The sequence below is a fragment of the Pezoporus occidentalis genome, unplaced genomic scaffold (assembly GCF_034315485.1).
Source record: "Pezoporus occidentalis ecotype Australia unplaced genomic scaffold, CSIRO_AGI_Poc_V1 ctg313, whole genome shotgun sequence".
In the NCBI taxonomy this organism is placed as follows: Eukaryota; Metazoa; Chordata; class Aves; order Psittaciformes; family Psittacidae; genus Pezoporus; species Pezoporus occidentalis.
Genome location: NW_026915084.1, coordinates 396,797 through 424,186, shown reverse-complemented (window position 1 = coordinate 424,186; position 27,390 = coordinate 396,797). Strand labels below are relative to the sequence as shown.

General features: G+C 46.6%; 1 protein-coding gene across 9 annotated transcripts in view; it reads left to right on the top strand.

Moving 5' to 3' along the window:
- Positions 1-27,390, top strand: part of ZBTB46 (zinc finger and BTB domain containing 46) — a 43,768-nt gene that overhangs the window by 11,595 nt on the left and 4,783 nt on the right. For 8 of the 9 annotated variants that reach the window (XM_062628328.1, XM_062628330.1, XM_062628325.1 and 5 more), the window contains 5 exons: positions 3,120-4,089; positions 16,789-17,043; positions 22,717-22,889; positions 24,068-24,119; positions 24,210-24,521. In XM_062628328.1, coding sequence (XP_062484312.1) covers positions 3,120-4,089; positions 16,789-17,043; positions 22,717-22,889; positions 24,068-24,119; positions 24,210-24,521 — 1,762 coding nt within the window. The remainder of the gene's footprint in view (positions 1-3,119; positions 4,090-16,788; positions 17,044-22,716; positions 22,890-24,067; positions 24,120-24,209; positions 24,522-27,390) is intronic. The other variant, XM_062628334.1, reaches the window with a different exon arrangement.

Genomic DNA, 27,390 nt, shown 5'->3' with positions numbered 1-27,390 from the left:
GCGTTAAACTTTGTTGGTTGGACTGAACACAGGAACATCCACAGCACTGCTGTGTGATACTGTGCCTCTCCATGGAGAGGGTGCTGCTCTTCCGTGGGTGTCTTTCTCATTCATGTCTCTGTCTCTTCAAGTACTTTGGAACAAGGATGAGTTGTCTTCCCTTTGCATGGAGGAGCACATACTGGTGTTGGTTTTACTTGGGGTTTTATGTTCATGTTTTAGAATGTCAAGTATTTTTGCTTCTTGCCCCAGAGGTACCAACCCACCCTCTGCTCTTGTCCCCAGTGTCCTTGGCGATGTGGGCAAGTGCAGCACAAGGGCTGTGGGATCTCACCACCATGAGATGTAAATAAAATCTCAAGGAATGGGTGTAATTTCCAGGTGGAAAAACATGCAAGAGGAAAAGCTTCTGTTGCTTAAACTCACAAAAGTGAGTGAAGACATTGGGGTAAAGGAGTGTTTGTCCATCTGTATGAAACTGAGGAAGAGAAAATTATCCTTGTCGGAGATTTCCCCAGCCCCAAACTAATTCTAGGGAGTTGTTGTCTTGGAATATGGACTTTGCTGCCTCTGAAGGGACAGCAAAATGAAATGCCATATCTGAACCTTCTGCTGGCTCCATAATTGTATGCTCTGAGGTTTTCTTGCCTCTTCCTCTGAACCATGGGGATCTGGCAGCTGTTGAAGGCAGGACTGGTGATGGACAACGTGCTTTATCCAGTGTGGCAGTTCATATTTCCTGAGGGGACTAAGCTGACTCCTCGACTCCTAAAAGTAGCTACAGCAGTGGTTTCTGGAGTAGAGACAAGAGTGAACTGTCATTCTGGCTTAAGAGGTGGCTCTCTCCACCAGGGAGGAGGCTGGGAAGCGGTGGCAGCCACCTTCCGTGCCTGGGTGAGAGCTGCTGGTTCCATTGCAGCCTTCTCAGGCCAAACACTTGGAAAATCAGTTCTTTAGGCTGAGGGTTTTTAATTCTTGGATTGATTTGCATTGATGTGTTTCATGTGTTTGAGGCTTCTGTGTGAGAGCTCGATTTGAGGTCTTTGGGCAGATTTCAATAGTGAGTAAGTAGCATTCAGATAAAGTAGAGCTGCTCTATTATTGACCTCTTCCAATTCAAATAGAAATAAGATGAGCTTCTTTGTGCACTCTGCTTAATTCCATAGAAAAGCTGCATGGATTTGAAATAATAAACAGGGGTTCAGCCTGTTTGTGGTGCAGGAACATGGTCCTTCCTCTCTTGAAGAAGCAAGTGCTTCTCAGTGACCAGGGACCAGCCGGTCTTGTAAATGAGCAGTTGTGACAGTGCTGAAGAGCTCCATTCTTGTGGAACTGGAGATGCTTGTGCAGGCATCTTGCATAACTTGAACTCTTCACTCGTGAGGTGGCTCTAGAAGAAAGGTCCTTGTGTCATCTCTGTTCTGTGGGCTGAGAGGTGGTTTTCCAGCCAGTGGTGTGGGCTGAACTGGAGCTGTTGTGCTCCTGTAGACGATGACACTGGCACAGACTAGGAGGAAGGAGGAATGAGGTCTTACAGAATGCATTCCCCAGCACAGGAACCCACTTGCACATGTCAAGACACTTTCTCTGTCGTGACTGCAGTGAGGTGATATACAGATGGGCCTGAATTTGGGCTTTGAACCAGACGTATATTAGAAAGTTGCTGCAAGCACACATCAGCCTCTTAATGACAGTGCTTACATTTAACTCTGCGTGCTTTGAGGTGGTGCAGCCGCACAAGTGCGGTGATTGTGGTTTCATCAGCAACCACCAGCAGCCCAAATCCAGGCTGTGGTGCATGGGCTTGCCCATAATTACGTTCAGATTTGGTCTTGTCAGCAGAAACCAATTGTATGACATGTGGGCACATGTGCTAATTTTACAGCTGGGACTTCTTATACTGGAACAAGTTTAAGTTCTTGAGAGGAAGGAGTTGGTGTCCTTCACACTGTGTGGCAGCTCAGTGCTCCTGATTAGCTGCACCATTAAATCACTGTTAAACAGTATAGAAACCTTAAGGGCAAGTCCCAAGTAAGTGATCTAAGCTAAATAAAATGGCAGAAATCAGCACTGATGTGTTACTTTTCTTGTGTTTGTACTTTGCTGGTGGGGTAAAATTCAATCTGAATCAACATAATCCACTTTTTCTCTTGTTTTGGGGTGTAAGAGGAGGGTAATTCAGAGTATAACTTACAAGGTATGAGATACTTGCCATGCTGCTGGCACTAACTAGCCTTTGTTTGAATAATAGTGCCAAACTTTATGAGAGGTGATCAGAATTCATTGTGGCTTGGTGGATGCGTTGTTGTTTGGGTCACAAGCATCCTTTCTGAACATGAATGTTCGGGTGATCATTAGCATTTCTCTGTCCTCTACAGTATCTTGGGGTGGTTGTAGGGTAAACTTGGAGATGTAAAGCCAAGGAGATAACGTGCTTTATTGCCAAGTTAAAAATCTTGTGCTTATAAGCAGTTCAGCCTCAAATAACATTAATTTCACAGTTCTCATGTATTGCCAGTTTAGTTTGAGTGGGGACTTCCCATTTTGTGATCTGTAGTCTTGGATTTGCTTGTTGCTCTTTTGCCTTGCATTGTATTTATAGCCCCTCCACAGCAATATAGTGAGGGCAGGGCCTGGTTTCAATTGGCTTTTGCTGTTGGAGGGCTTCATCTGTTCAGTGTGTTGCACATAATACTTGTTCCCTTGTGTTACGGAGTGCTCCTCAGCAGTTTGTCTCCATCAGCACAGTTTCAGCCCCAAACTTCACTGAACTCCAGCAGTAAAAACTGACAGTTGTTTCGCCCAAGTAACTTAAGACAGGTTTGCTTGCGAGTCTGTAGTCATTTAAAGAAGCGTTTCTCTGGGATGTTATGAGCCACTGGAGGACTGAGCTTCAAATCTAATCTCCTTTTTAACATAAATGATTTGAAGTCTGGTGAAAAGAAGCTGCATCATGTAATGAATGTGTGGTGTTTCCAGGCAGTGCCTGTGTTCTGCGGCATCCTTTCGGGATGAACTGGTTACTTGATTCGGCACAGCTCGGGGTTTGTCTCAGTCTTTGAAAATCTCTGTCAGCTTGTAGTGGATTTTGAAATCCTGTCATTTCCTCCCCCCTGCAGGACTTGTGGAAGAGGAAACACAAAGATTTCCAGATGAATAACCGCAAGGAAGATATGGAGATCGCGTCCCACTACCGGCACCTGCTGCGGGAGCTGAACGAGCAGAGGCAGCACGGCATCCTCTGCGACGTCTGCATCATAGTGGAGGGGAAGATATTTAAGGCTCACAAAAACGTTCTGCTTGGGAGTAGTCGTTACTTCAAAACACTCTACTGCCAGGTACAGAAAACCTCTGACCAGGCCACTGTCACCCACCTGGACATCGTGACTGCACAAGGCTTTAAAGCCATCATTGACTTCATGTATTCTGCACACCTCGCGCTGACCAGCCGCAACGTCATCGAGGTGATGTCAGCTGCGAGTTACCTGCAGATGACAGACATTGTCCAGGCCTGTCACAACTTCATCAAAGCAGCTCTTGACATAAGCATAAAGTCTGATGCTTCAGATGACCTCGTTGATTATGAGCTTGGAGCCCCCTCCAGCAGCAGTACGGATGCTCTGATTTCAGCAGTGGTGGCTGGCAGGAGTATATCTCCCTGGTTAGCGCGGCGCACGAGCCCTGCGAACTCGTCTGGAGACTCAGCCATTGCCAGCTGCCATGAAGGAGGGAGCAGCTATGGCAAAGAGGATCAAGAACCAAAACCAGACGGCCACGAAGACATTTCATCCCAGTCTCTTTGGTCTAGTGACATGGGCTATGGCTCTTTACGGATCAAGGAGGAACAGGTTTCGCCGTCGCATTACGGAGGGAGTGAACTGCATTCTGGCAAGGATAGTGCAATACAGACTGTGTTCTCAGAGCAAGGAGTAGGGGATGGCTGGCAGCCCACGGGACGCAGGAAGAACAGGAAAAACAAAGACACTGTGAGGCATATCACACAGCAAGTGGAGGAGGACAGCAGGGCAAGCTCTCCAATGCCATCGTTCTTACCTGCTTCAGGATGGCCCTACAGCAGTCGAGACCCCAGTAAGTTGCTGTTCTGATTTTCATGGCTGAAATTAAAACCACTGGGTTAATTAGATCTCTTTGTGGTATGATCTTATCAGTCTCCGAAATGGCTGAGCTTGCCAGAAAAATGCAGAAACCTGTGCTAGCAGGAATTGAGTCGGGAACGTCAGTGTCACAGCACTTGGCTGGTTTTCCTCTGAAAGAGGCTGGGAGTTTTGTTGTGGTCTTGAGCATACAATGGCCTAAATCACCCCCAAAACCACCATGATAGGTGAGGTTGGAATTTATTTTAGCAGCTGTGCAGACCGATGTCAAGGATGAAGAATGTTCCTTGCACAGTGTATTGATGATGTAATTACACCACACACGGGTGTAATTTAGTCTGAATGATACCATCTCCAGTGCTTCCTGGTATTCAGGTGTCACTTTCTCATGTGCAGGAAAGCCACCGCAGCTTATTGCTGCTCATGGCAAGAGAAATGTCTGGTACTCCTTAAGAATAATGTGTTTTTTGAGGTACTGCTGTGGCTTAAAGTGTATTTTGATGTGTGACTACTTGTAGTCTTGGGTGAGTGGCTGCTTTTAAAGCGTATAGCCGGGGAGAAAAATGTGGTCTTGAGTTGGTCTGAATCTTCAGTAGTTATTTTCTGTCTCAAAATAGCAGTTCTGTTTGATTCATTAATCCCCAGCAATTAGCAGATCCAAGAATGCTGCTGATACAGGAGCAGTCTGGGTGGTTTTTTCCTAAGGACTTTCAGGGAGTGTGGTATCAGACTCCCTCAAGCTGATTTGAAGAGCTCTGTCTGGTGAGTTAGCCTGTGTTTCATTGCATACCAGAGCCCAAGTCAGGCAGGAGGAGGGTGTGTGAGATTATATACCCTTATGTTGCCAAATTCAGATGAAAAAGCAATATAAATAGTACAGAAAGTCTGAAGAGTCTTTATGGGCTGGAAAAGGATGTTTAAGATGCTTATATACTGGAGTTGCAATGTGGTTTTCATTGAAGGGGTAACTCTCCTCAGATGTCTTTAGATTTACTATGTTTTATGCTTATCTGCTGCTGCTGCAAGCTTGCATGTAATTATTCTAATTGCTGATGATAAAATCTACACAACAGCAGTTAGAAGAAAAATGGGAGATAACTTAATGATTTATAATGAATCCTGGGTTTATAATGTGTGTGTTTCAGGGCTGTTTTGAAGCGGGGTTCAGCATGCATTGCCTGGTGTGCTATTTGCATGCAACTGGTTTTCACTTCCATGGCATCCCATAAAAGCAGCTCAGTCACTTGTACTGTCCAAGGGGTGGTGTGGGGCTTGGACAGGTCGATGCAGTAAACCACACGCGTTGGGGTGACTGCAGTAACACAGCTGCAGCACTGACTGGTTTAGGCAGCTGGGCATGGACTGAAAACAGGGTGACATAAAGAGATTGTCTTCCTGGAAGCTGAATGAAGTTTCTGGTCTTTAATTCCTAATCATTAAGGAATTAAATGTAAGTGTCCTTACAACTGCTTGCAGAGGAGAGGAAGGTGGCTTCGGGTGCTGGCTCAGCGCAGTGCTGACACAGTGCACTGCCAGACACAATCACATTGTGCCAAATCTTGTTTTAAAGGTGTTTACCAATAAAAGAGGTGTTTCTCATAATGGGAGAGGGGAAGCTCAGTGGTGGTGTTTGGGGAAGTAGTTTCAATATTCCACTAGTGCCTGTAGAGCAAAGGGGAAAACAACAGCGACACAGCATGGGATGGGTGCATATGGACGTAAAAGCAAGGAGCATCTCTGCATGCTTCCCCTAAGGAGCCCTGCATGTATCTTAGGTCACAGTTTCTTGTCTTTTGGTAGATTTTTTTTTTGGTATTTTAAAGGATTTGAGATCTTTGCATATTCAGTTTTGGTTAACACATGGACATCTTGTCAGCAGCAAGCCTACCTGTGCTGTGTGTGTGGGGGTGTATGGTTTGGGTGAAATCAGAGCTGGTCCCCCGAACCATCACTGTCCTGGTCCCAAAGCGGTAGGGTCTCACACTAATATTTCCCATCTCCAGCAGGTGGAAGCAGCCCTCTTGTGAACTGCTCCACATTGAAAAGCCCCAGGTTTCTGCTTGGGTTGGTTGTTGGTACCCCAGGTTCTTCCCTTTCCTGCTGGAATTCAGTGGTAGCGTAGGTGTGCCAACTTAGCTCCTGTGCATGAAGAAAACTGAATTCTCTTGTGTGAAAATGGATGAAGGCAAGTGTCTGCACTGCATAATGCATGTTTGGGATGTGTTTAAATCTCAGCTTGACGATGGCTTTGATTTAGTAGTGTCAGGCTTCATGCTTTAAAACAGACTTCCTAGGGCTCTTTTTGCCTTATCCATTTGGAAGTGTCCCTACAGTATTATTCATAGCTAGGATGAAAAAGGTACTTGTTTGCTGAGGAAATGAGCGTTGAGTGGTCTTTCTTAAGTAGTGAAGAGGAACAAAGTTACCTGGAACTCTCTGTTCTTTGGCTCATTCACTCCTCTGATCTATTCAGTTATTTTAAGATGCTGCTTGCTAAGTCTGAAAGCCCCCATTGTGGGATAATTTGGGTGCCATTTGCAAAAGCCTCTGTTCTAGAGAACTAACAGTCCTTCTGGCAATGCAGAAGCTGATTTAGGAGGGTCCAAAGCTCAGTGTTAGTGGCTTCCTCCTTGAATTGTACAAGATACTCATTCGGTCTTGCTTGCAAGCACCACTGCATTTCAGCAACATGCAGGCAGCGATTTGGAAGGAGGAACTTGCATCACCCTTTTAATTCAGTGGTTATTTGGGGCACAGATAAAAATACTCTCCTATTCCTGTATTATACAAGATTACTTCATTTATGTTACAAAGCAGCATGTTGCAGTCACTGAAACTCTGCTGTTGCAACAACTAACAGTTCGTGTATGCTTGGTAGTGGTGCTTCTTCCAGTGGGAAATACGTCCTTATCAATACAGATAGAATGTACTAAAGTGTCCCAAATACATGGTAGGCTGTACTGAAGCACGAGTCTATGGGGCCTCAAAAAGACACAGGCCTTAATTGAAAGGATAAGAAGATTCTTCCCAAATTGGTTGATTCTTTTCCTGATGCTGTGGAGTCCTTGAAGTTGTTCACATTGGGGTTAAAATAAAAAGGAATGTCTGGAGTAATCCTATGAATGGTAATCTAACATGGAAATAGCAAACCAAGCAAGAAATTCCTAATATCTGCCATGAAGAGTGTATCCTCTTCATCTAAGGAAGAATGATCAAACAGGGTGTGCAATAGAGCACAAACCAAGTTGGGATGTGGGATTAGGAACTTCTCAGTCCCTACAGGGTGGTGTCAGTCAAGCCCACAGCTCCGTGGGGATCATCTCTCCATCCTAGTTTTACTTTATTAATCTGGATTCTCTGTTTGGCATAGAACACATGAGGGGTTTGTTTCTCATCCTGTTTGGGTTGTTCAGGATGTCAGTCTTGTATGAAACAGCCCCATATATGTTTTCCTCACCAAGCTGCAGTAACTTGGACCAGCAGTTCTCCAAAGTAAGCTGAAGGATGGGCTGTATAAATAACAACTTTCTTCCTAACTGAGCCAAGAAGAATTTCCTCCATAGCCTTGAAAAATAACACGTCTGCCTTTTATGTTAACCTTTTCCTCTTGAATTTTGTAGCTTTTCTAAAGAAACATCTTGCTATTTGCTAATCTTAAAGATGTTTACGAGATTCAGGAGTGAAGATGCCCTGAGCATCTTCGTTTTCCATAGCTTATTGTCCTTTTGCTAGGTAAGGTTTGTACAGGGTTACGTGAGTATGTGGGACTGCAGGTCTGGGTGGTACTTAAGAGCCTCTCACCAAAGAGCTCTCACTAGGAGAGCCTTTAAGCTGACAGAATGGTGCTGCGTTTGCCTCTCCATACACTACAAAACTCACTTGGAAGGAGTGTTTGGAAGGGTTTATTGATGGTTTTAATGCATTGGTTCAATCATAGGGTTGTGATTCAGGAGTTTATTTCTTCGGAAGTACTCCCACACATCCTCTGCGTGTTTGCACCCTAAAGCTGGGAGTGGATTCCTGTGGCAGTTGACTGTGAAATGAAGGTGAATATTTTCAAGACACAACAGTGGGTTTAAAGCTGCTGCAGTTTGGGAACCTTCCTGCTTTACTGTGGTTGCAAGTAGTGATGTTTGTTTGGACTGGAGGAAAAGCTTGAGGAGCTAAGCAGTGACCTTCATGGGAAGGGCGGGCAGGACTTCACTGGATCCTCCCAGCTCTGCAGAGCTCCAAGGGCCTTTAATATTTATCACCAAACTCTTTAATTATGCACCAGTTTCCTCCCTCGTGCTGCGGCCACCTTCAGGTTCATCATTTTCCAATGGCACAGTCTGATTTCAGCGCCTGCTGCAGGGAGTTGTGCTGCTGCCTCTCCAGGAGGACGGGAGGCAGCTGCTTGGAAAAGCCTTTTCCTATCCCTTTATCCCATCTAGAGCTTGGTCTGGATGAACTCTCAGCTAATTTGATGCAGATGAGGTCTTGGAACCTATCTCAGTGCAGGTAGGTGAATGTGTAGGTGATTTTAAGGTGGTTTTATTCCTGCAAATAAGTCTCTCAGTAAACTGGGGGATTTCCTGGAACTCTTTCACCTTTTCAATGCAAAATCATCCAATCTCTCCTTGATTATTTTTAATTAAGATGCCGTTGTTTCTGTTGTGATACTTGGCAAGCAGATTAGTCCAAAGAGTGAAATAGAGCTCTTGTAGAATGAGAAGAGGAAGAAAAATGAGCGTGGTGGTTGTGTTCAAGCTTCAGGTGTTCAAGGAACACTTGAGGATTTTTGTTCTGCAAAAGCTGTGTAATGCCTTTGCCTTTACATAGTGCTTTATAAATAATCTATTTACCTTCTGTTTAAATGAGAAGAAAAAAGATCTGTAGCTAGCACTGGAGGGTAATATTAATGAAGAAATAAAGAAGCAGCAGTGCAAGTGAGCTCATGAGGATGGGTTTGCAGTCAGTGATGGAGGCTGGTGTGAAGGATTATACCAGCATGGGATGGAGATAGAGCAAGGGAAGGAGAGGCAGGACAGATAGGAGGAAGAGAATAAGGAGTGGAAGAGGGATAGTAGAAAATAAGAACTGACAAGTGCTGAGGAGTCTGAATCTGGTATAGTAAAGGTGGGACTGAGACAGACTGAGGGGATGCAGTGACAAGGTTAAACCAGAACGTGTCTGTACTGGGAATACCTGGGGAGCATTGAGGCCCAGTGAATTGATTTTTAGGCTGTTGCACCCAGCTATTCCCATTAGAGATGGATGAACCTTGCTGAGACTGAATTCTCCTGTTTTTTTAACTCTTCCTTTTAACTTCTGCAGCCCAGTATTAAACCCCTTTTGCTTCAGTTTGAAATGCAGCCACATGGTAAATAACAGTGCTCCCACATGCTGCTCTGCCTTGCCTGGCTTCCCACAGTGATCCATCAATCCATCTGCTCTGGCCTCTCCAAAACCTCTTTCCCTGCTCCTCAAAAAGGGTATGAAAATGTACTTTTTAAGATAATGGTACCCCATACTTGATATTCACTATCCATCTTCTCTAAAATAAAGGTATATTGGTAAACTGTAGCTTTTTGTGGGAGGAAAACAGATGTATTGAAGGAGATGCTAAGAGGAGTTTTAGTAGGTAAATGGGCAGTGTGCAGTAACAGTAGGTAATAATAGTATGTAGATTGAAGTGGCCCACACAGCATAGCAGCTGAAAAGAATACAGTCATTTCATCCTTTGAATGGCTTTTGCTTTGAAGGGCAGGAGTCTCCATTCCGCCTGCCGTGGTCCAAGTTCGGGTTGCAGTGTCACAACTGAAGGCAGATGTTTGATTACCTGTTACAGCCACAAATGAAAACGGGGCTGGTTAAAATGTCAGTTGTCAGAGTAATATCTGATGGCCTAAAGCAACACAGGCTCAAGTTCTAATAGTTTCCTACTGGTGGTTTCTTATTTACATCCCTCTTATGCTCGATTTTGGAAAGATCACTTCTGAAGGTGGATGTATTGTGTGCAGTTCTGGTGTCCTCAACATAAAAAGGACATGGAACTGTTGGAACAAGTCCAGAGAAGGGCCACGAGGATGCTCAGGGACTGGAGCCCCTCCTGTATGAAGACAGGCTGAGGAAGTTGGGGCTGTTCAGCCTGGAGAAGAGAAGCTGCGTGGGACCTCATAGCAGCCTTCCAATATCTGAAGGGGGCTATAGGGATGCTGGGGAGGGACTCTTCATTAGGGACTGCAGTGACAGGACAAGGGGTAACGGGTTCAAACTGAAACAGGGGAAGTTTAGATTGGATCTAAGGAGGAAATTCTTTCCTGTGAGGGTGCTGAGGCACTGGAATGGGTTGCCCAGGGAGGTTGTGAATGCTCCATCCCTGACAGCGTTCAAGGCCAAGCTGGACAAGGCCTTGGGTGAGATGGTTTAGTGTGAGGTGTCCCTGCCCATGGCAGGGGGGTTGGAACTTGATGATCTTCAGGTCCTTTCCAACCCGAACTGTTCTGTGATTCTAACTTCTTTGTTGTGGTTGGTGGCAATCTGGATGTTTTGGATCGAACCCTTCAGCTCCTTGGGAAGGTGCTGAAGCATTTTTGAGGGTAGGCAACAGATCACACATTCCCTGCGGCTTGGAAATGAATTACTGCATTTTTCCACCTGCTCTTCCTGAAGTCGCAGTTATGGTACAAGGCATTAAAATGCTCTTTGCTGTGACTGAGGGGCAGCTTAATGTTGGTTTTGTTGAGAAGGTACTTGGACACCTTAAGCAGCGGTAGGTGGCAGTGCCAGACCTGGAGGGGTGACAGATCTGGGCTCTGATGCCACCCCCAGAATTCCTTCTTCGTGCCAAACTGGGTGAAATGGGCTTAGCCCATGTCCTGCATTCCTCTGGCTTCAGGAGCTGCCCCATTTCTGGGCTTTGGTTCTCCTCTCGTGTGTGAAGAATCACTGTGGAGGTGGCAGGAGTGCTCACTGAACAACGCGGCTTCTCCCTATCACCGTGGTTATGGGTAACAGAATGATGAGGATGCGATCCTTGCAGGAGTAGCTGTTTGAGTTTCTGTTATTAAAGGGTTAGGTCAGGTTATTTTGAAGTCTGGAAACAAAAACCATTGCTTTAAACCCAGGCGCTTACTCCCTGGCTACACCCTGGCTTTAAAATGGTTCCACCCTAACCCAGCTTTAGCTCAAAGCGCAGTGTGTTTCCTTTCCCCACCCTGCATTCCATTTTCCCCAGGCTCCAAAGCCCTCCTCTTCCTCCTCCCTGTGGTAGCAGCCCTGATTCTGTTAATCTGCTTTAACTCCAGAGATCAGAGGCACTTCCCATCTCTCAAGTGCCCTTCTCGGTGGTTTATGTATTCCCTGTGCCAGGGCTGCGCTCAGTTCCTCTTTACAGCCATCTCAGCCTTTTGCAAGGAAACTGTACCCCAGTTTTGTTTCTTTACTGAAACTACAAGTGAGAAATCAAGGAGGTTTGGGAGCTGTAACGTAAAAAGAACTCTCTGTGATCAGCACCGTTCAAGACGTTCACTTCCCTACTCAAAGAGCTGCTTTTGCCTTCAAATGTAGTAGGAATTCATCCTACAGAGGCAGGAATCAAACCCAAACCTGACTTTGCTCTGTTGGTCTCTAATTTACTTTGTGTTTCTTGCAGGCACTTGCTTTAGAAGGTCACTGTTTGTTCTGAGGGTTTTCCAAAGGTTATAACTTAGCATCATGTCACGTAACAAGTCCCTGTGTTCATGTTTAATGTGATATTTGGGTGCTCGATTCCTATCCCTTTGTGTTGGTGTCTGTTCATGTACAGCAAGAGACTGTATTGAGGAGCAGCAGAGAACAGAACCAGTCCTTTTAGTGCATGGGGTATCTGACTTACAGAGGTTAAGCTGAGACTCAATCTTAGTGGTGTTGAAGTGATAGTCTGGAGTTACTGTGCAGTTCTCTGCATATTTTGGGGGGGGGGGAAGTGTGGTTTAAGGTATTTCTGCACTGCCCAAACATTCCTGCTCCTGCAAGGACCACTCTATTACTCCATTTCAGCACAGTTTCAAACCCAACTCATCCAATTTGGGTGTCTTTGGATTTGGGTGTTTTGTTTGAATTCTCTTTGGATTTTGGGTGTTCGTGGTCTGGGGAGGATCAGTTCTCTGACCACATTTACCCCGTAGCCCTGCAGAGGGTTGAGTTGGGGTCACTAACAGGCAATGGGAGAGCAGCAATGAGCTGCTGGGATTGGAGCCAGGAGCTCCTTTTGCTGACACACACCACAGGAAAAACATCTGCAGAGTTTGATTCAGAGTTACGAACCCAAATAGCGCAGGGAAGAGAGAGGTTGAATATGGGGTTTAGTCCAGTCCCTGGAGGAGTGGAGGGAATGTTCCAGTTGGTATTTGGACACTGATGACTGTTTTGAGGAAGACAAGACGGGGAGATGCGCTTGTGCTCGTAGCACAGCACTGCAGAAATACTGGTGTAAAACCTGGTTGTATTTGTGTAGAACAGCTTGGTTTATTTCAGAAATAGCATTCTAGAAGTGCTGAGGAGAATGTTTCTGCTGGTAAAACAGGTATGATGAATATACCATGGAATCCCAGCTTGGTTTGTGTTGAAGGGACCCTAAAGCTCATCCAGTTCCATGGGCAGGGACCCCTTCCACTGGAGCAGCTTGCTCCAAGCCCCTGTGTCCAACCTGGCCTTGAACACTGCCAGGGATGGGGCAGCCACAGCTTCTCTGGGCACCCTGTGCCAGCGCCTCAGCACCCTCACAGGGAAGAGCTTTAAGTCCTTCAAGCAGCATTTAATGATCATTACATGTGGTGGTTGAATATCTCTCTTTGCCTGATACTTTTCCTGGGTTGTGAAACTGGAGCTTATTTTGAATGCTGAGCACGTTTATGCTATCCACGTGTAGACTGCTATGTTTGTAAACCAGCGCTGATCAAACCCAATACAGCTCCTGGCATTGCTTCTGTGTGTAAACATGACAGCGTGGGAGAGCACTGCGTTTGCTTAACAGGGAGTTGTGAAACACTTCAGAAGGATTTCTATTAGAAAGGAAGGGGGTATCTGCAAGGATATATTTAGCAGCTGCTGAGGGGTTGTCATTTCCTACCAGCTCGAGTGCTCCTTTTTCTCTTTTTATTCCCAAGAAATAAACACTAAGAAATGAAAGCTTTTTGTTCTTTTTTTTACCTGCAAGTTTAAAACTTCATTGTCTGTCACACAGGAGGAGATGAAGCCAAATCTTACACCAGAAACATCAGCCTTGAGGTGACAGCTGAAACCCACTCTCAGGCAGAGCTCTATAGGTACTTGACACAAATAGGCAGAACCACCTCAGCAGATGAAGTCTTTGATTTCACCTGAGTTTTTTTCCTGATGAGTTCAGCTCAGGTCATGGTTTAGCAGTGTCCTTGAATGAAAAGCAGAGTTTGAAGTGGCTCCCACCTTCCCTTGGGACTGAATTGTTGTGTCCCCCCCCCCACGCTCTCCTCCACTTGTTCCGGTGCAAATGTCTGTGCAGTCATGTAGTGATCCGGAGTGGGAACTGCTTGGGGTTTAAATATAACCTTTTCTTAATAAACCAGTTTATTTATAACATAGTAGTTCCTGTCTTGAGTTCACCTCGCAACGACACACGTAGTCATGGTCCAGCTGAGGGAGTAGCAGGGGAGGATGCAGGAATGAACACTTGAAGTGGGAGTAGTGATGCTCATAGATGATGCTCATAGAATCCCAGAATGGTTTGTGTTGGAAGGGACCTTAAAGCTCATCCAGTTCCAAGCCCTGCCATGGGCAGGGACACCTTCCACTAGAGGAGTTTGCTCCAAACCCCTTGTCCTGTCCCTACAGGCCTTTATCCAAAGCCCCACATAGAAATTTATGTAAAGAAACACATCAACCTGTGCTGTGGGGTTTGATGTGGTTTCTTCCTACATGTGTTAAACTGAACAGCAGGACTTGCCAGCCCTGCTTCATGTTTGGCTGTGGGAGGGAAAGTATTTGGTGGACTTAACTGAGGGTTCTACTGTTTATAACTGTCAAGTATATTTTATACATAAGAGGAGGATAGAAGATTATCTGGCATTTCTTTAATTAGCTCCAGAGAGTTGTGGGATCTTGCTGTCACCCCAAGCTTTGGCAAGTGTCCACAAATGCAGGCAGATGGAGGCAGTGGCTGGTTTAGTCAATGGTGCTGCCGATGTTGGGGTGAGAGGATGCTGGTGGAGCTGTGGGATGGTGATGGTCGTTCTCCTGAAGCCCCTCAAGGCTTAAATTGTGCAGCCCCTGACACCAGAGGGATGTGGAGCTGTTGGAGAGAGGCCAGAGGAAGCCATGGAGATGCTGCGAGGGCTGGAGCAGCTCTGCTCTGGAGCTGGGCTGGGTCAGCCTGGAGAAGAGAAGGCTCCTGAAGGGGAGAGCTTAGAGCAGCTCCAGTGCCTGAAGGGGCTGCAGGAAACCTGGAGAGGGGCTTTGGACAAGGGCCTGTAGAGATGGGCCAAGGGGAGATGGAGAGGAGCTCTCAGGCAGAAGCTCTTCCCTGTGAGGGTGCTGAGGCGCTGGCACAGGGTGCCCAGAGAAGCTGTGGCTGCCCCATCCCTGGCAGTGTTCAAGGCCAGGTTGGACACAGGGGCTTGGAGCAAGCTGCTCCAGTGGAAGGGGTCCCTGCCTGTGACAGGGGTTGGAGCTGGATGAGCTTTAAGGTCCCTTCCACCCCAAACCACTCCGGGATTCTTTGATTCCAATCAGGTTTCCTATATTCCTTTTACATTAGGCTTTCACGGGTATATAAGAACTTTACTGGTTTAACATGGCTTTTGGAGTTGTGTGGAAAAGCTGTTGCCAACATTGTAAAAAATCAGCCTTGTGTTTTATTTGAAACTAAAGGAAAATAGTAAAACACTGAAGCCAAGAAGCCAACAAAGCTTCCCTAAAGCTGCTGTGTTTGGGAAAGTCAGCTGCTGTAATAGAATAACTGCACAATAATTCTTTGCTAAAGAGACTAATGAGCTCAGTGCAGCCCTAATCCCTGCTCGGCTCCCTGCTCCAAGCAGGATTCCCTGCAAGCAGGGCTGGTCACTGGGACTGTCTCAGCAGGGTGAGGAATGAGCTGGGCAGGGCTCGCATGGAGCTCGGGGGCCTCCACGTGAGCCCTCACTTGAGGAACGGTGAAAGAGCAGCTCATTTACTATGGGTTTACGTCGGGCTGCAGCGCTGTAGTAAACAGTTTGGATTAGTGGGAAGTGATGGGAGCTTTTGATTCATAGGCTTCTTCCCTAAATCTCGGTAAAGGAAGTCGTGTGCTGGAGAGGAGCGCAAAGTGGTTTTGGAGGCACCGAGAAGGGGAACTTGTGAGTTTTGGGCTTTTGGTGCACTGTGAGGATGTCAGTACTTATGTGACTAAGTGGGTATTTATTTGGCCTTAATGTGTGTTTGATTAGGTTCCATCAGCTGTAAAGACTGGAAGCTCTAAAGCCTCTATTTCACTGCCTGTCACTGCTCTTGGCTTCTGAGGAGCATTTACTGTCTTGTTGTGGTTTGCAATTAATCTGCGTGCCTTTTAACAATTAGCGTTTATGTGCAGCAGGCAGCAACGGGTCTGGCAGCTGTCAGTCAGCATCTGGAGCTGGCAGGGGAGGAGTCCAGGAGGAAACACAAGGTGATTTACTGCCTCCTGCTCCTTTGGCAGCACCGCGCTGGTGACAGACACCCTTCCTGGCCCGAGCTCTTTGCAGGGATTTGCCACGGAGCAGAGCTATTGGCACGCCTGTGATGGATAAAGCTGTTCCGTTGCCACTCCAACGGGTTAGAATTGACTTTCTCTGCCACCTTCTGTAAGGTTTTTGAAGTCTCCTCGTTTCCCTTTATGCGGAAGCATTAGTTTTTAAACCAGACTTCATTATCATCTAGAAAAATGTGTTTTATATAGCTGTCAGCCGCTCGCTCAGTAACAAGGGGATGACAAAATATGTAAGAAGTCAAAACAATTGAATCCCTCTGCTTAGCTGATACATACGAAAACTGGTGATGGGAGATTAAGGAAGCAAGACATGGAGGAGGGGAAATGGTTTGCTTTAAAGAGAAAACATCTCTGATAGCTCACATAGTTGCTGCTGCTGTGCTTGCTGGGGTATTCCATCTCCAGGGTGTAGGAGGAATCGGCTAATGATTGCCTTTTCCTTACTGTTTGCTTTGAGGCTTTTTGGTACAGCTTTGTGGAGTGGGTCTTTAAAGCAACGTGGAGAGGGGCCTCTGGACAAGGGCCTGTAGGGACAGGCCAAGGGGAACGGCTTTAACCTGCCAGAGGGGAGACTGAGCTGAGCTCTTTGGCAGAAGCTCTTCCCTGTGAGGGTGCTGAGGCGCTGGCACAGGGTGCCCAGAGAAGCTGTGGCTGCCCCATCGCTGGCAGTGCTCAAGGCCAGGTTGGACACAGGGGCTTGGAGCTGGAGGAGCTTTAAGGTCCCTTCCAACCCAAACCAGGCTGTGGTTCTGTGATTTAACACGTGAATGTAATTCCGACACTAGCAGATAATCCTGAAATCATCATTTCAAGTAAATAGTGAAGCTTTCCTGCAGTTACTGCTCATGGGGAGGTCGTGCACCTCCCTCTGCCCTTCCTTCCTGGCGCTGAAGTTGCGGTGTTCCACTCGGGAATCCTCTTCCCTCTCTGACAGCCTCTGTCTCCCCGCAGGTGCTGAGGTGCCGGTGCCGGAGCCCAGCAGCTCTGACAGCAGAGTGGAGGAAGCGCTCCTCACCGGGGAGGGCACGTACATCCCGCAGCCGCTGACGCCGGAGAAGGAGGATGTGCTCCAGGCTGCCACCGTGGCCAACCTGCGCGCGGCTCTCATGAGCAAGAACAGCTTGCTGTCCCTGAAAGCCGACATGCTGGGAGAGGACAGCTCTCTGCTCTTCGAGTACCTGCCCAAAGGCACCCACTCCCTCTCCCGTAAGTTTGTGTTTCTCTCCTTTTTTGCTTATTGACGCTTCAAGCGAGGCGGTTTGTGAGAGGAAAACACGGGCCATTGGCTTGTGTGTTACAGTTCATCTGTTTAGATCCAGTTTTGTGTCCTGCTCAATCCCGCTTTCCATAAAATGAAAGCTGGGTCTGGTGTTGATCCAGCTTCAATGTTAACTCCTGATGCCATGGGAGAAAGTATTTAGCGTGTATGCGTGTAGCATCCTCAGATCTCTGGTTTACTCATTTGCACAATGGGACTTACAAAGGAAACACAAAGTATTTGAGTCCTTATGGTAGAAGAAGGAGCTCCAAAGGGTTTGAATGCAAACTGGCTGATTGCTGACATCTTGCCTGTTGCTCCTGGGTCTGTGGAAACAGTTGTGGGGTTGTACATCGAAGGATCTTCACTTCTTCATGGTTAGTTTTAGACCTCTCTCTGAGGAGCAGCTATTGATTGTGTTGTTATACTTGCAGATGGAAATGGATGAGTTTTCTCCTGGTGACGTGCTGGAGACAGCTGATGTGTGTGTTAGGTGTGGGCAGCTGATTTTTCAGCATACTTTTGTATTCATTACAATCAAAGTAGAAAGAAAAAACTATTAATGCTGTATTTTAATCATGCTCTGAGAAGATGGGGCATAAAATAGAGCAGGCAGTGGCTCTCGGAGTACTGCATCTGAGGTTCCATCAGAAAAGGTCTATTTTAATCTACACTGAGAAAATTAAGCCATTAAATAGATTGAAAAGCTCACTTATTTTGCTTTTACTCTCCACTGTGGCAAAAGATAGATAACTTTTAATGGTTGTAGGATCATAGAATGAATCCCAGACTGGTTGGGTTGGAAGGGGCCTTAAAGCCCATCCAGTTCCAGCCCCTGCCACGGGCAGGGACACCTTCCACTAGAGCAGCTTGCTCCAAGCCCTGTCCAAGTGGTCAGCTGGTGGCTTGAGCTGTGTGATAAAGGAAAATAACTGCACCAGGTAATGTCAGTCTTAGTATCTCTTTACACTTCTCAGTCTGAACAGTAAAACTATTTTAGTTGATCTTTCTAAGTTTAGAGAGAAAAGGTAGAGTTGTTGTGCCTTATTCTGCAGCCAAAGTGCTGCAGTGTTCATCTTCCTTCCACAGTAGTTTTCTCACTGGGTGATCTCCAATTAAATCAGATTGAGATGGTTCAAACGAGGCTCCTGGGATGAAAATCCCTTTGTTGCAGTGCAGCAGCAAAGACCCTGTAGAGCAGTTCAGCCTCTGGCTTGTGTGCAGTGGGAAGAGTGCCCTCAGCTGGCACCGGGACAGGGGGAGCTCGGGAGGGTGATTTATGCATCGTGGGTTCAGCGCTGTCTTGTGACAGGTGAGATCAGTGCTGTCATCTCTGTCATGATAAATGTTGATAACAACAGGGCTGTCTCTATCCATCATCCTTCCTTCACTTACTTAGAAGCTGAAGCCCCACTTGACATAAAGACAAATGAGTGAAAGACAGTCAGATTTGGGCTGGAAATTAGAGATTGCCCAACCAGAGAAATGGAGTTTGGAAACAGGCGTGGTGATGGCAGGAGACCAGCAGGGTTTAAGATAAAGCTTGGTACCTTTAGAAAAGGAGGTGAATGATAGATCATTGGTGGGTGCAGTGACTCAGGAGGTCCTTCCAGCCTGTGTCTGAGGTCCCTGTGTTCCTGTCCTCTTACTATGACTTCAGCTTCATCAGCTCAGCTCCTGTGATCTCATCTTTATAGGAGCAAAGTGAATTGCATGAGGCAAACACAAGACAGGTCACTTGGTGTAGCTCTCACACCAGAGCATGGATGGGGCTGGCGCTTGGTACAAGGATTTTTACAGGAGGATAGAGTTAAGGGACATACTTTGCATTCATCTTGTTCAAACCCAGTTATCAATTCATTTTAACCGCTTATAAAAGACCTTCTGCTGTAAGACTCGCTTTTAAGTGGTCAGTATGAATACAATAGGACATCAAGTTTAATGAGAATCCTCAGTGTATAAAGGGACAGTAAAGTGAGGGGTAAGAAGGTTCCGGAGATCTAAAAGCCCAGTCTGGGTTGGTGCTAGCTTTGTAGGTGTTTTTCACATTCTACTTCAAACACAATTTGAGGATGTTGAGTCATTTTAAGTCCTGGGTTATATTTAAGGAGAAAAAGGTGGGGGGAGTAGGCAGGAGCACAGGGCAAGGAAAAGGTTTTATTGCTTTTCAAATCCAGTGCAGCACAGTTTTCATCTGTCACATTGGTAAAGGAAACACTCATTACAGGAATTCGAAGTGATCAATCTCTTTCGAGTTGAAAACTGGTTTTAACCTTAACTGCTGTCACTGGAGTGTCCTTGTGTGTGCTTGTGAGGCACTACAGTAACTGACTCAAGGAGCAGCGCTTGGGTTTATTTGTCTTCTCTGGAGGAAACACTTACTGGAAGTGGACAGAGCTGAAGAGTGTATTTATTACCCATGGTAGAAGTGGGATGAGCTGTGTCTAAAGGGGATCTCACTCTCCAGGTCACTGCATGTGTTAAGAGTTTTCATTTTTCCTTCTGCATAGTTCACACTGCTGGAGGAGTTAAAAGAGGAAACCCCAAAGTTTTCCCTTTACCCTGTGTGCTTCTTTCCTAATTCACTGTATGTTGTTACGATCATTTGAGGTGTGAAATTACTTAACATTCTCCTGATGGAAAACAAAGCCCGGGGTGTGTGAGGGCTGATGTATCACTGTGATGGAGTCAAATGTAAGTGCAGCATTTCTAAAGGAAACCAGTTCAAATTCATTTAAAATCTGGAGGGAAGATTTAAGTAGCTTGCTATTTGGGTAACATAGTCATAGACAACCTGCAGCTCTGAGAATTCTGGTGTTCACGGTGTATGATCAAGACTGATGTTGTTCATGTGCTTGGTGGAAACCTAAAGAACATGTGGGGTTTGCAGCCAAAAAGACCACATAAGTTACTCATGGGTAACACTGAGGTTGTCTTGGGAGCCATTCATTACTGAACCTGCCCAGTTTGCTGTGGGGATCTTTCAGATAAGCCAGTCTAAGAGGTTCAGTTTTCATGCTCTGTCTGTAAAAGCAGGTTATCCCATGCTGGTTTCCAGCTCCTCCTCCTGAGCTGCTTGGCTTCATAACGCGTGTCTTACTTCACTTGTGGTACTGAACTTTGGTAGCATTGTTCCGGATGGTTACACCACAGCTACTAAAGTCTCAAAGGCTTTAGTTGACTCTTTTTAGCTGCTTTTGCCAAGTATAATCAAGAGAATGAGACTTTGAATATTCATTAGCAACCGAGCTGGTCAGTCCATGTCCTTGTTCTCCTTTGGGGGTGCTGGGCTCCCCTGAAGGGCGACTCTCCCATGTTTCCAGAATAGCACATTGCCTGCTTTTTTCTATGTCTAAGTTTGGCTTTTCCTGTTTACCCTCTTGCAACTGCAACTGTTTATAGAAGCAATTCCTATGAAGCTCGCTGGCCAAGTGATTCCATGGTGCACAGAGCCCTTTTCTTTGGGCAAACCGGCTAATATGTTATTTTTAGGCAGTGGTTCATTGAAGCCAACCACTTCCACTGGTGCTGGCTGTTGAAGGAATACACTTTAACCAGCGGTCAACAGCCCCAGGAGGAAGTTGAAGGGGTTCAGTCTGACGTGGAAGTTCTGTACGTGGTACGTGAAGCTTTATGGGAGAATGGATGAGATTTAAGCACTATAATAACCTTTGTTGTTCTCTTTCCCTCAGTTTCCTCTCCAGATAATACCATGTTCATAGGAATGTTGTTAAACCAAGGCATCGTCTCTATGCAGAGCTGACTGATTTCTGATTGAGAAGTTAAAACACTTGTCACTAAAATCCATTTCAATACCAATTTAGGAGGGGAGGAAGGTTTCTCCCAGTATTAGAATGGGACAGAGCATGAATCCAGGTGCTGTTTGCCTTCTCATGTGCAACATGTGGGTCATTTATGTGGGTTTTTCCTCTTGTGTTACCTGCAGTTGTTGAAACCAAATAAATCTGAACTGTTGGTTTAAAACTCAGCTTTGTGCTTTGTTGTGTTGTACATCGTGGTGGCTCATGGTGGGTGATGGAGTTTATTGTTCCTCCTTTAGCTTTCACATGTGTGTAGTTTCCTAGGAACCTGTATAAATCCATGAAGGTGCTAATACAGAATTAGTCCAGCCAGACCCCACTGGCTTCTCTTTACTGTGTGCTAAAGCACCCTTTGTTTGATGATGTGCAACCCAGAGATGCCTCTGAGTTCTCTGTACTCTCAAGTGTGTAGCTTCAGTGTAAACAGGGAGGTTGGAATCAGTTTGGGATGTTGGGGGGAAAACGCAGGGATATCACAGTGGATGTCTAGGCAGGAATTCTGCTGTGGACCTGGAGTCACAGTTTCTAATGGGAATTACTGATGAATTCATGGTTTTCCTGTCTGGAATTTATGGGGGTTTAGTGTTTTGTTGTCCTGCCTTTAAATTGCAAGAGCCCCAAGTGAGCAGCACCAGCACGAAAACGTGAAGTATTGTTCCCTTGAACAGCGTTAACCCCCTTGTGTGAGATCTCCATCTGTGATCAAAGCAGAGGAAGGTACAGCAAACATCCAGCCTGTGGCACGAGGGCAGAGTTTCCTCTGATACAGAGTTGGGTTTGGGATCGCTGGCGTTCAGAAACCTTTGTTGTGCCCCAGATCACAGCGTGTTGTACTTGGCCCTAGAATAAACTTGGACTTGTTGTTTGTAGCTGCATTAAAGTGTGGGGTCTCAATCAGGCTCCTTTGTGTGAGAAATAAAACAGCCTTTAGGGCATCGAGTGCTTTAAATAGGCATTTATTTCCTTTGATGCCATATTTGCTCCTCAGTTTGCCTGCTTGCCTTTCGGGAGTAATGACCCTGTTCACTATGTGGTTCCAGCGTTCAGTCAAGGGGGCTGTTAAAGTTTGTTTCACAGCCTGTAACGTCTGCTGCTCTCGATTACGTGCTCCTCACTCGTATTTAGATGTGTTGTGCATTAGCAGGGCAGTGTGTGGAGCAGCATTTACCATTTGACCAGTGCTACAGATTGACTGTTGCAGCTTCTGTTTCAGACAGACAAATGATGTTTTCCTTTTTAATCTATGGTAGGTTTTTGGTATCTTACTGCCTCTAGGGTATCATTGAATAGTTTTGTACGAGTATCTGCCCGTCCATGCTCGGTCACCAGAGAATGAAAGCAATTCTTTTGTAAAGCACTTTGAGATCAAGGATTGACAGTATATAATAAATACACCGCGGTCAGATCTGGAGATCTGGAGCTTTGCCATCAAGTTTCAAGCAAGTCAGTAGCAGAATCCAGTCTCTGTGTATGTTACTTAAATGGGTTTGAAATGGTGCTCCTCCCAGAGGTGTCTTTCAGCAGTGTGACTGCTCTGGCTGTTTGTGCTGCTGTCTCCCGATGGACTCCCTTAGTGACGGTGCCACACGGTGTGACACCACCACCGACACCAGGCATTAGGGTGGGGAGGCTGGTTTGAACACAGCAAACACACCAAAGCCTCCGGCATCAGTGTCCTGCTGCATCCCCTGCTCCCGCTGATGGAAGATAACCCTGCGAGCGCTGCCTTTGGAGGCCTGGTGTAAAGCCACCAGCTGGTGCTGGTGCACGTGGGTGAGATTCGTTTCCTGTGTTCCCCAGGGCCTGGCACCAACTTGAATCATCCAAGGGGCGAAAGTGATGGCAAAGTGGAAGCACCATCTCCCCCGCTGCCTTCATCACACCTTGCCACTCAGAGCCCCCCCGAGGCCTGCTCCTCTGGTGGCATGTCACCAGAAACCATGGCAAAAGGAGAGGTGCCTTCCTCCACCCAGGTAAGATTGGGGGGGTGTGTGTGTGTGGGGGGGAAATGCCAACAGATTGAAGTGCAAAGGTATCTGTTTCATCAAATTCTGCCTGGTTTGGGGTGTCCTGGTTTCGGGACATAGGAGTGCTTTGAGAAACCTCCTGTCTCATACTTTGATCTGTTAGCTTTGTTTTGGTTTTAAATACAGGGTATTTTAAACCTAGGAAGTCCACTGAGGTCAAGGCTGGTGCTGTCCTAATTTTAGCCTTTGTGCCTTTCCTCAGCAGAACTTGCATTCACAAAACTATGGTTTTGAAGGATACATGCCCCTTTTATTGTCAGTCCTTCTGTTTGCAAAACGTAGCATGCAAGAACATAATAATGGCATAAAAACAGCTGAGACCACAGCTATCCACTGCCCACCTCTTGTGTTCTGCGTTTAGATTTCTTCTAGCTACCTAAATTGGGATAGAAGCAGGTTGGCTGCTGTATTACACTCTGACATCAAATTCATGTCTTTCTATGGCATTTCTTAGTCTTTGTGTTTTGGAATGATGCTTTAATTCCAGTAAAGAAACGGATGGAAACCCAGATTTTCCTTTGCAGTCATCCCGGAGCAAAGGGAGCTGCTCACAGCGACCACTTGCCCATCCCCAGCAGACCTGCCCAGGCTGCATCACGCCTCTGCCCCATAGAGAGCTGCCATCTGCCACACGCTGGCACACTGCAAATGCTGCATGAAACCTAAACATCACCTTTTATTGAGCTTTTGGAGCAGCAGTGCCAGAAAGCACCGCATAAAGGGAGTTCTGCAGAAGGTGTTTGTTTTCTATGGGGACAGAAGAAGTAGCTGTGTAGGGCTAAGGGAAAACTTCCCAGTTCTGTTGTGTCTGCTAGAGATTTTCTGTTGTTGGCCACAGTGGGAGCTATGGATGCTTGATGAGGCTGGGAACTGAGTAGTTACCCAGGACCCAAAAGGGCATGTTGATTACTCGCCTCAAAACACCAAATCTTGCAAAATACAGCCCATTAACTTGGCTGCTTTGAGAGTGAGAGCCTCATAAAGGCAGATTGGTGGCCAGGAGAAGGGATGAGCCTCCCTTGAGGAAGGGGTGAAGGCAGAGGTAAGATGGGGCTCTGAGCACCGACGCAGAGACGTGTTCTTGTAAATGCTTGCCTTAACTCCAGGATGCTTTCCATTTGCAGGCCGCTTACGATGGACTTTTAGCACTTTGGCAGTTTGATAACTCTGATTCAGGTAAGCAGAGAGAAAAACGTGTTTTAAACCTGCCACTGTTTTACACCAGAGGACACTGATCTCTTCGTGTGTCTCTTGTTTCTGTTGTAGATACGAGCTTCTCCAGATCCGAAGACATGGATGGAACCACTGATGGCCTCTGCCAGGATTCCAGCCTCGCCAAGAGGCTGACCTGTGGTTTCTGCAGGAGGGTTTTCCAGCATGCTGAAGAGCTGAAGGAGCACATCCATGAACATGCCTTCTCCATGCTTTTCCCATTGGACTTGGTTGACTGTCCCCGGCCGGGCCTCACTGACAGAGTGCTTCCCAATCCGCTCTCCCGCTTCCAGTGCTCCCAGTGCCCTGCCACCTTCACTCTGAAATCCAACATGGATCGGCACGAGAAGTCCATCCACTTCCATTGTAAGAAGATGCAGTGTCCTAACTGTGCCAAGCTGTTTCGAGACAAGACAGACTGAAACAGGCACCTTATGCCTCTGCACTCGGGTGCTTGTGTCTGTCTCTCCTGTGGCCAGGGCTTTGGTACACAGAAGAGCCTCAGTAGCCACATGAAAGTGTTACCCAGGCTCTGCCCTGCTGCATGGGCTCAGGCTTTGGGGCAGTGTAGGACAAACTGAGGATCCTGAGGACACGTAGCTACTATTGTGTGTGTGAGACACTTAAACTAGGAAAAGCAACTTGATCCATTGTTCTGCTGCAAATAAACCTACCACAGGTGTCATATTAGAGAGTAACTCCCCAAAGCTGAGTAGGGGATAACAGGCTGGGTCCAGGCCCTGTGTGACTGCAGCCACGGTGTGATTTGTGTGCAAAGATGACTCGGGTCAGCCCATGTAATGGGCACTTTGGCTCTTTTACTGGTGTGATCGTACTGTGTGCTTGCTTATATGACCTCAAACTTCTCGTGAGTAGATCTCAAAGTGCTTTATAAAAGAAATGGTGATGTTTTCCTTGTATTCCCTGGGAAAATAACATACCTCAGCTTGTTAGCAGTAGACTTAACAATAGAATTCAGTCTGCTGAGTTCTGGTCTAGTGCTGTGTGCATTAGACAAGCCAGACAGCTGATCTGGAGATGGGGAGCTGTGGCAGTGCTGGGGTGCTCAGCCTTCTAAGCTCTGTAGAAAGTCTGGGTTTCTGTGCATTGAACAGGGAAAACCACGCTGCCTGTTCACATGTGCAACAGGGGACATGATTTGGGCTTGAGGACTGTCTCAAGGCTTGTGTATTTATTGGTACTATCTCTCCTAAGAGATACACTGGCGTGTGGCTGTGGTTTCTGTCATGTAAGTTAGCCAGACTGCGATGTTGAAACTGAGAAGAGGCTTTACACAGCAGATCTAATGTAACTTAGGGTGTGCATACAAAATCAGTCGCCAGAGGGTACTCTTACTGTAATGCCTTTTTTATTACATGAAAATCAGATATTTTTATAAAAGATAAACCATTTCTGTATCTCTTGCTATATATTGGCATGCAAACCGGGATTATAGTAACTGTGAAAGTAGTGTAATGAAGTGTGGTGCTTCCCAACTGCTCCGAGTACAGCACTGCCTGTCAGCAGCTTGAGCTTCAGCATTGTAGGATTGATTCCTTAACATGGGAGAGGGCAAGAGGATGAAAGCAGCTTCTCCACGTGAGCTTTGGAGGTGTTCAGGAAGGTTCTTGCTCCTGATGTCGCTGCATCTCAGGGAGACCAGAACGAGCAACACTTGCTTGTGCACAAGGTGGACTTGAGAGTTTCTTGCCAAGCTGTTTCCTATAGAGAGATCCTGGATCCTGCTGCCCTTGTGCTTGTGGAGAGTGAACAGGTCTGGTGTGGCTCTGCCCTGCCCATTCCTGCTGGGAGCCAGAGCTCTGGGAGACATCTCCGTGCCACATCAGGGCCTGTGGGTTGGGAAGCTGGAGTTTCCTCGCTTGGCTTAGTTCTTATTCCCTCCTCTAAAGCACTTTCCCCTCACAATCTCAGGATCTGGTTACGGTTGGGATGTCCATGCCAGTTTTTTCCAGCATGTCGTGGTTAAACCTGGCATGTGGAGCCGCTTGTCCCACTCGCTGTGGTCCACGCTGTGTTGGTAGTGTTGAGTAGCACCGGCATGGCCTGGGGCTGCAGGAGGGAGGTCACACATCCCCTCGTGACTCCCCTCCATCAGTTTACAGCTTCCTTACCTTGTCTAGACTCTGCAGGAAGAGGTTTATAGAGATCCTGGGGACTGTGTTTGTGTGGCCTGTCCCTAATATCTGTGATAGACGAGACTGGAAACGTGTTTCTCATGTATAGCTTTGCATTGTAGAACTGAAGAAAGTGGGCTCCTTGCCTCTGGTTGTATAGACAAGGGGGTGTCAAATCCAGAGGAGAAGATAAAGCAACAGATTCTTTTCCTATAATATAAAAGAGGAAGAGTAAACCAGTGAGTAAATCTTGTACATAAGGCTATAGGTGTGAGTGGGGATGGGGAGGTATCTGCCAGAGCTTCCTCTGGGCATCAGGCCCCATTAAAGTACCTCCTTTGGGAGGTTCCTAAAGCAATGCAAGTGCAGAGCCGCTTGAAACCAGCCCTTCAGGAGTCTGCCTGATCACAGTGGGTGATCTTTACTGACAGGGAATAAGCTATTGCTTAGTGCTTTCCTTGGTGCCAGTATTGCAGCCCTGGCCCAGGTGCTTGCATTGATTTTTAGTAGTATTTTCCCTGGCAAATGAGACCCTTGGGCTGTCTGTACCATCTGCATCCCCTGGGGCCACTTTCAGCAGCTCCTATGGAGATGGCATGAAGGAAAGACTCAACTGTGTCAGGAAGGCTTCGAGGTCTACCCCTTTTCTAGCTCAGCAAAGCACAAGTGAAGGGGGGCAGAACAAGGTCCATCAAGCATGATGGAAGTTGGATGGGGCTTGGAGCAAGCTGCTCTAGTGGAAGGCATCCCTGCCCCTGGCAGGGGGTTGGAATGAGCTTTAAGGGGTGTTATGTTTGTGGTCTGCTGCTCCCAGCTATCTGCTACCTCCACAAATAAGTGTTAGAGGTTTAGATCTCAATACTTAAGATAATTCATTATAATAAGAATCACAGAGTTACTTGGCATTGTTACTTAGCATTTAGCAAGCGCTGGGCAACGTGCATTACAGACTGTTGCTGAATGTTTGTGTGTTGATGCGTTCAGGAGCGTGTCTGATGACAATACTTGAAGTTCTTTAATAGAAGAAGTGCAATAATATAAGGATTAAAGCCACTGTAGAGGGTTGAGGGGTGAGATTGTGATTTCACAGTGAACCAATT